Source organism: Pseudorca crassidens, chromosome 2 (assembly GCF_039906515.1).
Source record: "Pseudorca crassidens isolate mPseCra1 chromosome 2, mPseCra1.hap1, whole genome shotgun sequence".
NCBI classification, from domain to species: Eukaryota; Metazoa; Chordata; class Mammalia; order Artiodactyla; family Delphinidae; genus Pseudorca; species Pseudorca crassidens.
The window spans coordinates 36,046,930-36,064,467 of NC_090297.1; the positions used below are offsets into that span (position 1 = coordinate 36,046,930).

Genomic DNA, 17,538 nt, shown 5'->3' on the forward strand with positions numbered 1-17,538 from the left:
TGCTGAACCATTCTTCTTTCTTTCTTTCATAAATGACAACTTTTTACACTGAAAGGCTGCTGAAAAACAATTACTAGTCCTATTAAAAAAAATCCAACATCTTAATTGAAAAGTATGGTGACTGTATTTACTCATTAACTACTACTGAAGTTTTCTAAAACGACTTGAAAACATCATGTGTGTGTTTAATTTCAGTACAATGGATTCAAGATCAAGTATACCTGTTACATGTATTACGGCTGGAGTATAAATGTTCATCGTCATCACCATCATCATCGCCATCACCTTCACATTTTCTTTTAATGTGTTTGATGATTCATGGGCAGTATTTTGTGATGGCACCGTGTTAGTGTTAATAAGAATGTTTTGGGACCCTATTAATGATGGATTAATCCGACATTCTGAACTGCTGCTGTTGCAGGAACTGATGCTTTTACAGCTAGGACTATGAAGTGAGCATCTGTACTATAAACCTTTGCTCTGTGAGGGACATTGGAGTCCCTTCCTTAGTTGAAACGGACATGATTTTGGGGGTTAGTGTGCCTGGAGTGGGAGTTCTTGGTCTGCTACTAACTGAACCAACACTTAACTGTGGAACCGTTACTCTTCCTGCAGAGCAGATGCCTTTTTTTGGTAAAGATTTAAGTTTATAGTTTGGACTGTCAAGCAATATCTATCAAGTGGCAATTTAGGGGCTGAATATGGCTTGACCAATGGCAAAAGAGTTTGATTTCTTTGCCTTCAACGTCTAATAAAAAACCTCTTGGGGAGGAGAGGTGAAAGATTGGTTAGTGCAGCACTGCACTGCCAATCGCACATCATCTGCATCAACAGTAGCTTGCTTAGCGTGGCTTGAATAAATTTTCACATCATCTAAAATTGTGGTCACAAATTGAAAGGCGAACTCCAACGTCTGATTTATAACTCTTGGCTCATGGTCTGTAATCTCCATGTCCTTCAGGATTTGTGTCATCATCTGTGCATCTTTTGGCATGCTCTTGGGGGAAGGCATCTTGCCAGAATCCGTGATATCTAGTGATCAGACTCCTTGAGCTAAATCACCCACATGAACGTAGTTCAGTCCTGGTTTTGATGCAAGTCCTTTGCCTAGTGTGGTTTTTCCAATCCCTGGTTTACCTTGCCTGCTCCGCCCTCCAGCTCCACCCTGCCATACACCCTGACTGGTGAACAGTATGTTGGGCCTTTTCTTATTTTCTTAAATAGATTATATAAGGTGAAAATTACGTATCCTTCAAATGTGTTTCTCTCTTTATTAGGCTCTGATATTGTGCTACTTTCATGAGCTGAGAAAAATGTCATCTTCTTATATGCTCTGAAGTCAACTTATTTAAATGAGGAATAATCTGTTCCTTGAAGTTCGACTAGAACCACCTATTTATAACTCTCAGCCTGTTACTTTGTAACATTGTAGCTCAATGACGATATTTTTCTTTTTTCTATGGTTATTGCTCCATTTGGTTTGCTAATTCTTTTTGGAACAATTTTGGCTACTTTTTTTTTTTTTACTGGAAAACATAACTCAGAATTATGAGCTTTAACTGATAAAGAAATTGGTATCAGAACAGGCATGAATTTGGTATTTATTTTTGGGCAGTGAAAATCCAGCTAATATCAAAGGTAGCCTTTGGCCTGCTGCCCATAGATTATCATCTGCAATCAAGTATCACCTGAATGAAAGATGCGTTGAAGGCAAAGTGTTGGGGAACCAAGTGGTCTCTGCCACAGAACAGTGTGGAGGGCAGATGGGATCTGTGAACTGCTGTAAAGAGGGGTTTCTTTCTGGACAGAATGACGAAAAAGAATGTGAAGCTTAATACTCTAAAAGTTTGGCTCAAGACAAGTCCCCAAACCATTGGCTTTCTATGTCTATGATAAAAATAATTTATCTTTTGCAGTCGTGGGGCTGATAGTAACTGAAAATCAAATCCAAAGTGTTATATTGAGAATTACTGTAGTGCAATATCAGTAAAATTCACAGCCTTGGGACTTCCCTGGTGGTCCAGTGGTTAAGACTCAGTGCTCCCAATGCAGGGGGCCTGGGTTCGATCCCTGGTCAGGGAAGTAGATCCTGCATGCCGCAACTAAAGACCCTGAATGCTGCAATGAAGATCCCGCACGCGGGAATGAAGATCCAGAGTGCCACAGCTGAGACCCGGCAGCCAAATAAATAGATAAATATTAAAACAAAACAAAAAGCTCATAGCCTTGCCAGGTCTCATATTTGAAAGTCAGAGCGTTGACCAGAAAAGAAAGCAGTCAGAGGACTCAGAGCATCCAAAGTCCTACCCCCTTGAGCCTCCCTGGCCAGCGGAAGTGGCTCCTCAAGGCTAATGGGTGACTTCTGACAACCCTTGTCAGCAGGAGGACATAGTGACATAGTTCTGTGACAGCCTTCTGTTGATCCCTTGTGGCAAATCAAGGTAAATAAGGTAAACTCCATGAAAATAGATATGAGTGATGTTTCTGGAGAGCCAGTGTACTCGGGAGCGTCACAATGTCCGTCCTACGTACAAGTTGCTTTGCCTTACAACCTCCTACCATATGAAAGAGACAGAATACCATATTTTACTGATTCACATTTAAGAAAATAATTTATTAAGGTAAAATGCACATAACATAAAATTAATCATTTTAAAATGAACAATTCAGTGGCATTTAGTACATTCACAATTCCAACATTCTAACATCTCTGAAATGGAATTCATCTTACAATCAATAGTATGCTATGGCTTAACTGATAGTGTTTTATAAAATTCTTCACAGTGGAATATAAATAAAGATGCACCTTTCAGTTGATGGTGTCTTCGAGTAGTTGAATTTGGGTACTTGGTGGTTTTCTTGGATTTTTGAGGGAGCATACATCACATCTGGGTGTCTTGCAACCCACTCATTTACTGAGTGACCTGAAAGACTGTCAACTTTGAGAGGAGTCCAGAGCAAAGGAAATTGTCCAGGTGGTCTAGGCTGCAATGTAAGTAGATAGGCCACTTGGTCTCCATGACCCACCAGATCCCAATCATGTTTCAGGCATCTTGCTGAGGGAGTCTATAACGAGCCCAGGAGCAGCAGTGCAGAAGAAAGCCATGCCCTGTCTGATAAGTAACGGATCTCCTTTGAGAAACAGCTTTATCTTACTACTGGTTCCTGACGGAAACTGACTGCTTGTCCATGGGACAACCAGGACAAGTGACCTTGCAAACTGAACTGCCCAATATAACCTGCAAACTATTTGATCCACTCTGAAGTCTGTAGTGTCCAAAAGCATTCAGCATCAGGTAGAAAGGATACAAATGAGACCAGGCTTAAGCATGTTTTCCTTTACCACCCATCGCTCAATGAATACTTATTGGTCTCAACAGGCAGAGACTGTTTGAATGGATAAAGAAAAGCAAAACCCAAATATCTGCTGTATATAAGAGATGTACTCTAAAAGATGAAAGAAAACGGAAGGAAAAAGACATACCATGCAAACAGTAAGCTTGTGAAGGCTGGAGTGGCTATAATATCAGATAAAGTATACTTCAAGACCAAGACTATTACTAGAGATAAAGATAGATATTTCATAACGATAAAATGATCAATTCACCAGGAAGAAATAATAATTAAAAATGTGTAATAACAGAGCTTCAAAATATGTGGAGCAAAAATTGACAGAATTAAAAGAAGAAATACACAATTCCACAATCATAGCTGGAGATGAAAAAAAAAATCTTCAGCAATAGAGACATAAAAAATCAATAAAGACATAGATTATGTGAACAATACCATCAATCATCTTGCCCTAACTGAAATTTATAAAACTCTGTACCAGGACTGCAGGATAAACATTCTTTTCAAATACACACGATATGTTCACCAATGGACCACATGCTGGGCCATAAAACAAACCTCAATACATTTGAAAGGATTGACTAGAAAAATGGTACAGATGAACTGGTTTGCAAGGCAGAAATAGAGACACAGATGCAGAGAACAAACGTAAGGACACCAAGGGGGGAGAGCGGGGGTGGGGAGTGGTGGTGGGACGAATTGGGAGATTGGGATTGACATATATACACTAATATGTATAAAATAGATAACTAATAAGAACCTGCTGTATAAAAAAATAAAATTAAATTAAAAAAAGAATTTGAAAGGATTGAAATCATATAGAATATGTTCTATGACCACAATAAAATTAAATTCGATATCAATAATCATGATACCTAGAAAACTCCCAAATATTTGAAAATTAAGCAACATAGTTCTAAACAATCCATGGATCAAAGAAGCAATCGCAAGGGAAATTAGAATGATAATGAAAATGTAAAATGATTAGTAGGATGTAGCTAAAGCAGTCATTAGGGTGAGAATTATAGCTCTAAGTATTTGTAATTGAAAATAAGAAAGGTCTAAATACTCCTTACATTTTATCGTGGAATGCTGACTTGCATCCCCAACTTTATGGTCCAGCAGATTAGATAATTCTCAGTTCACATTGGGTGGTTTCACAGCGTCTCGTGGACAAATGTTCAGTTTCTACCAGGGTCACTGTAAGCCAAAGACTGCTTTTCAAGTAGTAGCCAGTGGTTTGCGGGTGGGATCAGAGCCTTACTTCAGAATCCTAGGAGCCCATGCTGTAATTCTCCAATTGGGGTTGCCAGAAGGTATATGTAAGTTTTTTGTCACAAAATACTTCCAAAACCACTGGGTCTATTGGATAATCAGGCCCGACTGGGAACACAGCTCGCATTGTAACCTGGATCTACCTTTTGGAGAACCCCCTTTGAAGCCAGGTTCCTCTCTAAACTTACAGATTACTGGTAAGTGAGTCAGAGCAGCATGCCCAAAAATAGTACACGTCGCCTCCAAACCCGAAGAGGGCCACCAAGCTTTTAACTCTTTCTTTGAGGTGAGTGGTATAAGCTGGGGCATCTTGTTTCTTACTTTAATTTTTATTTATTTATTTAGTTTAGGAAAGCTAAAGAACTGACTTGCAAAGAAGTTTGGAAGATACTCCAAGATTTTGGAAGGACTGGCTCAAAGAAAAATACAACATGTATATAAAAGAAGAAAAAAAGTTGTCTTAGTTTGAGCTGCTCTAACAAATACTATATAGCCTGAGTGACTTAAACAGTAGAAACTTATTTCTCAGAGTTCTGGCTGCTGGAAAGACTGAACTAAAAAAAAAAAAAAAAAAAGCCAAATGGCATAAAATAGACCACAGGTGAGGGGAGCGAGGGTGAGGGAAGGGGCCAGGAGTCCATTCAGGAAAGCTGGTAGTTGTCGACGTGGAACTGGCACGGGAAAGAGAAAGGAGATGCCTGCAAGAGCACGAATTCCAAAACAGCTGAAATGGTGCGGGGAGAGAACTCCCACAAACCCTGGAATACATGGGCGGTGAGTTTGACAACAGCAATCTTTTCCTTTGCGGAGGATGGAGGTGGAGTCTCCACTCAGCCGCAAACTCTGGAGACTCAGCGCTGGGGCTGGGGACGGGGGCGGGGCTCCCGAGAGCACCAAGGGAGGCGCTCCCCTCCAGAAGGCACCTGGCACTGTCTGGGGACTGCTCCCTGTTGGTGCCACACGTGTCTTCCAGCCATTCCCAGAGGAGGTCTTCATCTTTCTTTGGCCCCCAGAACTGGCCGGGGACCACACAGGCCTTGTCGATGCCACCGAACTCCAGCTCCTTGCCCTCGACTTTGCCAATCTCGCGCGCCCCACTGGCTTTCCCCCCAGGGGCGCAGGATGCTTTGGAGAGGTTGTCATCTTGATCAGGCCTCATTGGCAGCTCCAGTTCCCATCTACCTGTTTTTCTTTTTATTGAGGTACAACTTTCACACGATCAAGTGCACAGTTCTTAATGTACCAGCTGAAGGCAGTGATCACTTTTCCTTCTGGACTGCTGAGGCCTCTATGGCACAGGGCCTGGCATGTAGTGGCATATCTAAGTGGCTTACAGTAAGTACTAAACAATTATTTGTTGAATGAACTAACGAACAAAATCGAATCAATGTACATTCCCACCAACAGTAGGCTGGTGCCTATGTCGTCCATATCCTTGTCAAAAATAGGTATCACAGTTATGTTCAAGTTTTACCTATCTGACAGGCATAAAATGATTTCTCATTATAGCTTTCAATTTTTCAGCTCTTTCAATCCCAGTGAGGTGGAATGCTTATCTGTATGGTTACTGGCTGTTGCACTTCTTCTGTGACTTTCCTAATCATGTTCTTTGCACATTTCAAAAAGTGGGAAATTTGTCCTATTAGTTGGAAAATGTTCTTCATAATTAACCTGAGCAAGACCAGGTCAGACTGAGCGGTTCTGGATCTTGATCACACCACACACAGACCACCTTCCCTTTCCCACAGTTTCTAAGGAGCCCCTGCAAATAGGGCACATGCTGGGAGAGACCAGAGGATGAGGAGACCCAGTGCCACGCTTAAGGAGTGAATAGTCTTGGTAGGAGAGGGGAGGAGGGGAGAGGGGGAAAGGAAGGAGAGAGCCAGGCCAGGCACTCAGGAGCTCCAGTCCACTCTTTCTGGGCGCAGCTGTGAACAGAGAGGCTGAGGAGGGAGGGGCTTCTGCGACTCTTTTTTATTCTGCAACCTACTGCCACAGCCAACCAGCCCCCAGTTCCAGCTGTCTCTACCGCTGCCTCTCACCAGGTTCTCCTGCCTCCAGCTTCATCCTCCCCACTGGCAAGCCACCAGTTATCTTTCTAAAAGATGAATCTGACTCTTTTCAGCCTTCTTCCTAACTCTCCTCCCCATGCCACCTCCACACACCCTTCAATGGCTTCACATTGCTCTCAGGATTGAATAAAAACTCTGTTAAAGTCAACTTTGCAGCCCCAGAGCACCCCAGCCTGAAGTCCCTCTCCCAGGCCCCTCAATAGGACACTGCAATGCAAGAGTCTCTTCAGAAGTGATGCTGGGTTCCTGAAGAGGGTCAGCTGGGTGGGCACCGCAGAATAAGCTCCTCTCGGGGCTGGCAGGGAGACCCGTTGTCACCTGCAGTCTGGTAGAGAAAGTGTAGCAGTGGCTCCCCAGAAGGGTCAAGAGAGAGGCATCCCTCTCTCGTCCTCTTTTCCCCAACCCCTGGACTCAGTTTCCCGAAGGAATGAGCAGCTCTGGACCCGTCATTCTGGGGGATTTCTTAATGGCAGCAGCTAAGGTGGCACTCCAGGATGGCGACAGAACCAGGCCATGGCCAAGACAGAATGACAAATGATTAACCTTAGGGTAAACCCCTTATCATGGCCCCCAATGCCTACCTCTGATCTTAAGTCTTCCTATTCTCCCCCTCCTCACCCAACAGCCACCACACTGGCCTTTTTTCTTTATGTCCTTTCAACACATAGTTCCTTCCATTTTAGAGACTTTGCACGTGTTATTCCTCATGTCTGAAACTCTCCTTCCCCAGGTATTCTGTGGCTATTTCCATCACTTAAACCTCAGCTCTGATTTCAGCTCCCTGGAGAAAACTTCCCTGAGGTTCCACATAGTCCCCCATCCTATTACCCTATTTTATTTTTTTCACAGCACTTGTCACCATCAAACTTACACTATCTATTTTATTGTTCATATGCTAGTTACAAGCCCCACTGGGAAATATTTGTATCTCATTGACCCACTGCATCCCCAGAGCCTAGAATAATGCCTTACACATACACACATTTATGTACCATGATCCTTGCCCTCACAGAAATGATTCTATCAAGAGAAACATATCTTAAACAAATAATTATGCAACACAGTAACTACAGGCAGAGTCAAGGGTTTTGAGGCAGAGGTGCAGGACCCTCTCCCACTTCTCGCTCCAAGGATCATTCCCTTACCCTGTGGGCAATTTCTGCTGCAAGACGCTGGCTTCCCCTGCAAACTGTTTAGAGCTCAGAGGATTCACCCAGGAATCAGGCCTCAGGAACAGGGCAAGGTTTGTACCTCTAGGCCCAGTTCTTCAAACTTTCAGGGTCTAGCTAGGCTTGTGGGCTGCAGCAGCTACGTCCCCATATGCCCCCAAGCCAGAATAACTTACGACATTGATAGCTCACTTGTGTGGGCTGTCTGCTTCTCCAGGCCCCGCTTGGATTTTTGACATGCCCCTGGCTTGGGGCCTGGTCTCCTTAATACCTTACAAGCTCCACTCCATCCCCCATGCTCAATGCCCAGTGTCCTCCATGTCTACAGGCTAGTTTGCAGAGGCTGAAGTTGGGAGCTGCTTCTCCTGTCCCTTCTGTGCTTCCTCAGGACCTCCTGTTCTAGAAGTTTCTCTCTCTCCAGGGAGATCAGCAAGTTTCTTCCTTTGAGGGATACTTCTTCCAGCTGCTACCTGTTTGGGGCTGTGTTCTTGGACTTCTTTGGAACCCACACTAGTGCAGTTAGCTCCCAGACTAGTGAATTTCCATGAAGCTGGGCTCCAGGAAAGCCCCATGAGGCCCCGACCTACACCCCCCCCCACACCCATCAGAGGAGGTGCAAGTGAGGGTCCAGACCTCACTCCATCTTGGCAGCCACCCTGGGAAACTCTGCCTTGTCCAGTTGATCTCTTCATCTCGAACGCGTAGCAGTATCTGGTACGTACTTAGCACTTAATGAACAGGGGCAATTAATACCACTAATTTATGTAATGAAAAAAGGCACCGTGCAAATGTTTTACATGGATTATTGGCACTCCACTTACGCAGGTACCATGACAATTTCCATTTTAAAGTGAAGAAACGAGTTCAGAGAAATTAAGCGACTTCCAAGGTCACAAAGCTGTGCACTCTCTCCTCATTGCGCGACGGAGCAACGCAGAGGGAAAATGCCAGAAAGCAGGCAGCCCAGGAAACGCGCGGGCTCCTGGGAGGCAAGGAGTGCAGCAGTCCCTGCGCGGTCAGTAGTTTTCACACTGGGTTACCAGCCGGCTCGGTTTCCGCTAAGCACAGACCGGAAGTGTTCCTGACGGCCACATTTCTAACGCGCACGACCGGAAGTGTCTGTTTGCGGCTTTGCGGGGATAGGGGAGTCGCTGGGCCGCAGCCCGGACGTCTAGGTGCGGAGGTCCTGGGGCTTAGGAGACAGCTGGGGCCGTTAGGGAGACCCAGGCGGCGGGACAGTGGCGGGGCCCCGACCTGACCCTGAGCCACTCTCGTCCTCGCGGCCCGCCTCTTCACCCCGCCCCCACTTGGGGCTGAAGTGGCTCTGCCCCCCGATCTGAGCCTGGTAGCTCCTCAGGCACTGACTATTGACCTCGGGGCGCTCCCCCATCTCTCGGGCGCGATGGCTACGGGCGCGGATGTGCGGGACATTCTAGAACTCGGGGGTCCAGAGGGGGATGCAGCCTCCGGGACCATCAGCAAGAAGGACATTATCAATCCGGACAAGGTAGCAGTGGTGCCTGAGAGCGCTGGGTAGCGTTAGTGAAGTGGTGGGTAGGAGTGACAACGGAAGACGGCTCGGGGAGAGATGAGGTGCCACACTTCTTGTGAGATGGGCGGTAAAAGATGTGAAATAACGGGATAGAGAATATGTGTCACCTTGGTGAGATGGGATGGAGGAGGTGGGACCCCGTGGAAAATGGTGGGGACCAAGAGGGTGTGACATTTGTAAGACAGGACCTAGAGAGTGTGACACTTGTGGGATATTGGGGGGACATCAACTCGGTGTGACATGCTGAGAGATGCTGGAAAAGTATCTTCTGCTCTGACAGGTAGGGCTCTGAGGTACGGGTGTGGAGGGGAATGACCTGCTCAGACCCAGGTGCCCCTTGAGTGGGTTTCTGTACCTTCATAGTGTGTCATTATGTGTCACAGTGTGTATGTGTGTCATTGTACCTGTAGATGCTGGTTTGTTCAGGGATTGAGCTGGGCTAAAGAATTTTCAGGGAAGGGAGTCTAGCCTGTGGTTCCTCTCCTGTGGTTTCCCTCCCCAGAAAAAGTCCAAGAAGTCCTCTGAGACACTGACCTTCAAGAGGCCCGAGGGCATGCACCGGGAGGTCTATGCACTGCTCTACTCTGACAAGAAGCAAGTATTAGAATCCCAGATCCCCCAGGCTTTGGTCCCTGACCAACCTGCATGTACCTAACTCCTAATTTTCCCAGCCATTTTCTCCCCCGTCCCCTCTCCACACAGGGCTTCCGCTTGCTTAGGTTGTGGGAGCTCGGATGTCTCACTCCAGGACGTGACTTCCTTGCTCTATGGTAGATCAGCAGCCTGGATCCAAAGGCTCTCTACACACCTTCTGACTGTAATCTCTCACCTCCTTAAACCCTGCTTCCAGGGATGCACCCCCACTGCTACCCAGTGACACTGGTCAAGGCTACCGCACAGTGAAGGCCAAGTTGGGCTCCAAGAAGGTGCGGCCGTGGAAGTGGATGCCATTCACCAACCCAGCCCGCAAGGATGGAGCCATGTTCTTCCACTGGCGACGGGCAGCAGAGGAGGGCAAGGACTACCCCTTCGCCAGGTTCAATAAGGTGAGCCACCACCATTGGGACGTAGGCCAAGGTTGCCCACCTACTCTGAGCCACTTGCCTGAGCACTCCAGTCTCCTAGTTGGCTCCAGAGGCCCCCTCAGGCCAGGTCATTAACAGTGGTTACCCACTCAGTCATTGGTGCAAATACCTCTGTGGGTCTTCACTGCCCATGGGATCCTGTCCTCTCCTAGACCTGCTCTGAGTTTTGGTTTGTTGCCTTAGCCTTTTATTTCTCGCTATTCTTCAGAGCTGTGTCCTAGGTGCTCTACTCTTCTCACTCTCTACTTTCTCCCTAGTTTGTCTCATTTACCCTGTGACCTCAGTTGCCCTCTGTATGCCATTAACCCCAATTCAGTATCTCCAGTCCAGAGCAGCAGTCCACATATACCCAGTCATTTGCTTACCTCTCTCCCTGAAGGCCCCACGGGTACCTCAGATCAAGTGGATACCCTTGAGCAGAACTCATAATCTTCTCTCAGTTCCCCACCCCCAAACCTGTTCCTCACATAAGTGAATGAATGACACCACTATCCACCCAATTGCCCAAACCAGAAATTTGGGAATCATCCTTGACTTAGCTTCTCCCTTAGCTCTCATATTATTTCAATCAACAATGGGACAAAGAAGGTAGGGGAAGACAGATAACAAACATGTAAGCAAATGAATTGGATTCTTTCAGATAAGAGCCGTCAATAAAATAAAACCAGGATATGAAATGAGATAAAGAGTGAACTTGTAGGTGTAGGGGAGGCCTAATAGATAGGGTGGTCAGGGAGGGCCTCTCTGAGAAGCTGGCATTTGAGTTAGACTTCAGTGATACATCTAGTCATTGAGTCCTGCTGACTCTGTTTCTATAATAAATCCCATCTGCCTGTGTTCTTCATTCTCTGTACCCTAATCCAAGCTGAATTATCTCTGGTCTAGATTACTGTGGCTCAGATGGAGCAGGGCCTTGTACAGACTCACCCAGCCAGGGAGAAGCAGAGCTGGGCTGGGCTCGGATTCCCTAGGCTGTTGTTTAAGCCACTCACGATATAGCCCCACAGTCTCTGCAGCTTGGAGCAGCCTAGACTTCGAGCCTGCAAGCACTGGGGGCTTGAACCCAGGACTCCCAAGTCCTGACTTCCTTCCCCTCAGCCAGTATACCCACCTGCACCTGGACACCTCCCCCTGGATGGCTCACAGGCCTCTCAGACTCAGTACGTCCAGGTGTGACCCCTCATTCTCCCCCATGCCCCCAAACTGGTTTTCCTCCTTAGGCCCCTCACCACCATCCTTAGGCCCCTCAGGTCCAGTGGAGGGAGAGGCTGGAGATGTAAGACTGAGAAGGGATAAGCAAGAGGTAAGAGATTTGAGGTGGGGGTGGGAAGGTTGGATGAGACAATTTGAGGTAAAGACAAAAGAGTGTTCATTTTGTATTTAGTAAATACTACTCCATGCCGCGTCAAGCCCGAGGCAGTGAGGGCACAAACATGAATCAGACACAGTATCTGCCCTCTAGAAACTCTGCATGTTGTTGGGGCGCTGGGGGGAGGCACAGGCAATTACAGTTTGGTGGGATACATGCCATATTGGGAGGAACTGAAGGTCATGGAAACTTCCTGGAGAAGTTAGAACTTGAGTTGAGTTTTTTTTTAATTGAGTATAGTTGATTTACAATGTTGTGTTACTGGTGTACAGCAAAGTGATTTAGTTGTGTGTGTGTGTGTGTGTGTGTGTGTGTGTATTCTTTTTCTTACTCTTTTCCATTATAGGTTAATACAAGATATTGAATAGAGTTCCCTGTGCTATACAGTAGGACCTTGTTTATTTGTTTTATATATTATAGTTTGTATCTGCTAATCCCAAACTCCTAATTTATCCCTCTCCCCCTTCCCCTTTGGTAACCGTTTGTTTTCTATGTCTGTGAGTCTGTTTCTGTTTTGTAAATAAGTTCATTTGTATTATATTTTTGATTCCTCATATAAGTGATATCGTATGATATTTGTCTTTCTCTGTCTGACTTACTTCACTTAGTATGATAATCTCTGGGTCCATCCATGTTGCTGCAAATGGCATTATTTCATTATTTTTTTATGGCTGAGTAATATTCCATTGTATATATATATACCACATCTTCTTTATCCATTCATCTGTCGATGGGCATTTAGGTTGCTTCCGTGTCTTGGCTACTGTGAATAGTGCTGCTATAAACATAGGGCTGCATGTATTTTTGCAAATTAGAGTTTTCTCCGGTTATATGCCCAGGAGTGGGATTGCTGGGTCATATGGTATTGATTTGAGTCTTGAAGGATGTTACCAGGTAATAGTAGAAAAGGAGTGCAGTGACTTGTTCAGGCAGAGGGGACATCATGAGCAAAGGCATAAATGAAAAATCAGTCATATGTGTGGGATGCTGTGGGCATTTCCCTGTTGATGGAGCCTGAAGTCCAAGGTAGGATATGGTGGGAGATGAGACCTAAGAGGGCAGCAGGGCCACGTCAGGCAGGGCTTGGCAGCCAGGCTCAGGAATTTGGGCTTTGCTCTGATGTCTTTAGGGAGCCACTGGCAAATTTTAAGTAGAGAGGTGTCGGGATCAGATCTGAATTTTAGAAAGATCGTGGTGACTGGGTGGAGAGTAAAGTCGAAGTAAAGGGAACTAACAATCTTCCCTCCAATACTGCTCTCTCCTGGGGTCCCGCTTTCAGTCTGTGGCTCCCCAGCCGCTTTCCTGCTCAAGCCAGAAACATAGGAGTTACCTATGACAGCGTCTTCTCTCACCCCTCACAGCCAGTTGTCACATCCTATGATGTTTCATCTAAAGCCTCTCAAGCCCATGCCCTTTTCTCTACCTTCCACTGGTGCTGCTTTATTTCAGGCCTCTTCACTTCCCACCTGGATTATTTCTTAAACCTGCCAGCTGGTCTCCCAGGCTCATGTTTCACCCTGTCTTCACTGTTGCCAGGGTGGTCTTTGTAAAAAAGAGAATCATGACCATCTCACTCCTCTCTTTAAAACTAACCTCACTGACTCCCGTCAGCCACAGGCTGAATTCCAGACTCCTTAGCAGTCACACAGGGCTCACAGCAGCTTCCCTCTGTCAACTCTCCAGGCTCTCTTCAGGCCTCTCCCTGTCTCACCCTTTTCTTGTTTCCCTTAGTGTCCCTGACTGCCAAGCCCGCACACATCAGGCCATTTCTCTCTCATCGCTGTTTATGTGGCCCCCCTGCTTAGGAGTCTCTCCAGCGCCTTCCCTCCCTGGTTCAGTTCTACTTAACCTTAAGACTGAACCAGGCTCCATTTACCTCTTCCCTGACAACCCTTGTCCCAGGCTGCATCAGGTGTCACTCATTATACCCTAGGCATTACCTTTGTCATCAAATTCGCTGCACTTTACTAAATTTTCAGCTGGACTGTGAGCTCTGAGAAGGCAAGGCCCCTGTCTGTCTTATCCAGCATTGTGTCCCCAGCATAGGGCTAGCAGGCCCATGATAAATATTTGTTGAATGAATGGCCATCTCCCTTGCTTGACGGTGAGCTTCTCTTTAGTTTAAGTAGCCGTGTTCAGAGAGGTCACATCTTGGCTGCAGATGGAGAATTGTTTGGAAGAGGATGAAATGGAGGCAGAGACGCCAGTGGGGAGGCTGTTTCTCTATCCAGGCAAGGGGTAGTGGTGGTCTGGACAGGGCTGTGGCAGAGGAGATACAGAATTGGGAGGTAAAATCCACAGATGTGGGAAAGGGGATGGGTCAAGGGCAAAGGTAGGATTTAAATATGCCTGCTAGGTTTCTGCTTGGGTGATGGTGACACTGACTGAGATCCGGACTGGGGGAGATAGGAGTTTGAGGGAGGGCGATGAGCTCAGTACTGAACATATTAGGATTTTTTTTTTAATTGAGGTATAATTATTATATATCATACATATATTAGCTTCAGGTTACAACATAATGATCCAGTATTTGTATATATTGTGAAATGACCACCCCAGTAAACCTAGTTAACATGTATCACCTGAACATATTCAGTTTGAGATGTATATAGGATCTCCAGCAGGAGATGTCCAAGAGGCAGCTGGACATAAGGGTTTTGAGAGCAGGTTCAGAGCCAATGTGGTCTTTGATGGAGAAACTTCCATGGTCCAGCCTAGCATTGTCTCTTTCCTGGGGTCTCTGACTGATAGACGCAGCTGGTGGTGGTGCTGTTTGTCCCTGAGGGAGGTCTGGGGGACAGGACATGGGTGTTGGGGTGGGGGGGTGTATGTTGCGAGTAGGATTCAGGTGCCTTTTCCTTAGAGATGTGACCTTGGCCAGCTCTGGGGGAGCTGCAAGTCTCACTGTCACCACTGGGTGGCAGGAGTGCTTCAGACAAGTGTGCCATGACTAGGGCTCCTGGGCCTTTCTCCAGAATTTAGCCATCTTCCTTACTCCAAAGTTGACCTTTGGACTCCCCAGAAGCACTTACACGTGGTCCCCTCACCTTAACCATTGGGTCAGGAGCATGTGTCCTGTTACCGAGGCTCTGGAGCCCAAGGCATGATGAAGTTGGTCCTGGAGTGGATTCAGAGGCAGGCAGCAGTTCTAGAGGCTGCCAGGGCGTTTGGTCAAGCAGAGAGTTTCTTTTCTTGCTCTGGAAACATCATCTCCAGGTGCCCTGTGCAGGGTTCCAGGCAGAGGATTTGCTTTTGTCCAGCCCAGGGATTGACAATAAACAGGAGGGGCTGTGGTCAGGCTGCTGGAGCCTGCGGGACGTGCCGTGACGTGGGCGTGCCCCCTGTCCCTCCATGCCTGCAGACGGTGCAGGTGCCCGTGTATTCAGAGCAGGAGTACCAGCTCTATCTTCATGACGACGCTTGGACAAAGGCAGAAACCGACCACCTCTTTGATCTTAGCCGCCGCTTTGACCTACGTTTTGTTGTTATCCACGACCGGTATGACCACCAGCAGTTCAAGGTGAGCTGGTATCGTGCATTTGCATGTGGGCCCAACCCCCGGGCGTGGCAGGCCCACTGCCTTCATGTTCTCCTTTCCACATGCCTCTGAGTATTCATCCTTCCTCTCTCTATATCTTTATCCTCAGAAGCGTTCTGTGGAGGACTTGAAGGAGCGCTACTACCACATCTGTGCCAAGCTTGCCAACGTGCGGGCCGTGCCAGGCACAGACCTCAAGATACCAGTGTTTGATGCTGGGCACGAGCGACGGCGGAAGGAACAGCTGGAGCGTCTCTATAACCGGACCCCAGAGCAGGTCAGCCCAAGTCCCACAGACTCTGCTCCGTGCCGTGAAACCCCTTGACTGTTGCCTCCCTCCTCCATACCCTCAACTCCCTCACCCCAGCTCCCCTTCTTCCCCCTCTTCCCGCCCCCATCCAGTCCTGCCTCTCGCCAGCCATCCTCCCTGCTCTCTGTAGCCCTCACCTCCCTCACAATCCCCTGCTGCTCAGGTTCCCTCACAGACAGCCCCGGCACCCCTCCGTCTCCCCATCTCCTCTCACCGCCCCATGACCCTCACGGGCGTCTCAGCGTCTCTTTCCCAGGTGGCGGAGGAGGAGTACCTGCTGCAGGAGCTGCGCAAGATCGAGGCCCGGAAGAAGGAGCGGGAGAAGCGCAGCCAGGACCTGCAGAAGCTGATAACAGCGGCGGACACCACTGCCGAGCAGCGGCGCACGGAACGCAAGGCCCCCAAGAAGAAGCTCCCCCAGAAAAAGGAGGCTGAGAAGCCGGTGTGGAGACCAAGTCAGCCCAGCTCAGGGTGGAGGGCTCTGAGAGCACGCGGAGCCGGCAGGGGGCTGGGACTAACGCTGGGCCCTCTCCCCGTGACACCCTGGTCTCCGTAACTCCTTCTCCCCCAGGCCGTTCCTGAGACAGCAGGCATCAAGTTCCCAGACTTCAAGTCCGCAGGCGTCACGCTGCGGAGCCAGCGGGTACGTGAGTCACCTCCTTCACTGTGTCTGGGCCCTGGGCTCTGCGGCCTGAATGCTGCAGGCCATGGGGCCGGTGCAGGTGGAGGCGGACGTACTGGGATCTCAGGGGGATGCCAGGCCGAGCTCACAGCTTTCACTCTATTCCGCTTACTGGCTGTTTTCTTCTGTGACCCAGAGCTGCCTCTAGGGGTTAACTTCTCTTCCACTCCCCCCACTTCCTTTAGTCTCCTTCATTCTAAACCGCTTGTGGCGGGGAGAGGGCTTAGTTGCCTGGGTCATTGCAGATGAAGCTGCCAAGCTCTGTGGGACAGAAGAAGATCAAGGCCTTGGAACAGATGCTGCTGGAGCTGGGTGTGGGTGAGTGCGGGGGCCAGCCCCTCAGGACGTCCCCACCGAGGCTGCGGATGAAGGCCGGGCATGGGGGGGCAGTTCCGGCTGCTGGCCTCCCCACAGAACCCCAGCTCTGTCCCTGTGCCTTCCACCCACCTGCCCACAGAACTGAGCCCGACGCCCACGGAGGAGCTGGTGCACATGTTCAATGAGCTGCGGAGTGACCTGGTGCTGCTCTACGAGCTCAAGCAGGCATGCGCCAACTGCGAGTACGAGCTGCAGATGCTGCGGCACCGGCACGAGGCGCTGGCCCGGGCCGGTGTGCTGGGGGGCCCCGCCACACCGGCATCAGGCCCGGCCCCGGCCCCAGCGGAGCCGGCGGTGCCTGAACCTGGTCTCGGCCCGGACCCCAGCAAGGACGCCATCATTGATGTGGTGGGCGCACCCCTCACACCCAATTCGGTAAGAGGCCGGGAGAGCGCAAACTGGCCCTGCTAGTGAGCACACGCACGTGCGTACGCAGGCCCCACCCCCTCTAGTACCTGCAACAGGAGTCGTCACTCTGAGGGGTTCTGAGAATGAGGGAGTGGGTGGTCGGTCAGTGGGCATCACCTTCCTGACTCAGAGAGTGAAACACGTGCACCCAGCCTGAATCTGACCCGGGGGGCCATTGACCTCAGCACCTTCTGTGTCTCCTCAGAGGAAGCGACGGGAATCGGCCTCCAGCTCCTCTTCTGTGAAGAAAGCCAAGAAGCCGTGAGGGGCCACACGGGGTGTGGGATGGTGCTGTGTAAATAGAGCTGCTGAGTTGGACTGGGCTGCTTCCTTTTCCTTCCCACCACTT

At 48.4% G+C, this 17,538-nt stretch overlaps 1 protein-coding gene and 1 pseudogene across 3 annotated transcripts; one reads left to right on the plus strand and one right to left on the minus strand.

Moving 5' to 3' along the window:
- Positions 1–211: 211 nt before the first annotated feature.
- Positions 212–5,785, minus strand: LOC137208803 (transcription initiation factor TFIID subunit 9-like; annotated as a pseudogene).
- Positions 5,786–8,959: 3,174 nt separating this feature from the next.
- Positions 8,960–17,507, plus strand: DMAP1 (DNA methyltransferase 1 associated protein 1). Of its 3 annotated transcripts, none has more exons than XM_067725870.1 (10): positions 8,960–9,374; positions 9,922–10,013; positions 10,270–10,465; positions 15,235–15,393; positions 15,521–15,688; positions 15,978–16,163; positions 16,293–16,364; positions 16,649–16,721; positions 16,861–17,156; positions 17,395–17,507. In XM_067725870.1, the coding sequence occupies exons 1-10, from the start codon at positions 9,270–9,272 to the stop codon at positions 17,452–17,454; spliced, it is 1,407 nt and encodes a 468-aa protein (XP_067581971.1). In that variant the 5' UTR covers positions 8,960–9,269; the 3' UTR covers positions 17,455–17,507. The 3 variants fall into 3 exon arrangements, with proteins under 3 accessions (XP_067581971.1, XP_067581972.1, XP_067581973.1); XM_067725871.1 differs by having other exon boundaries at positions 8,967–9,042; XM_067725872.1 differs by lacking the exon at positions 8,960–9,374 and adding an exon at positions 9,413–9,699.
- The last annotated feature ends 31 nt before the right edge of the window (positions 17,508–17,538 follow it).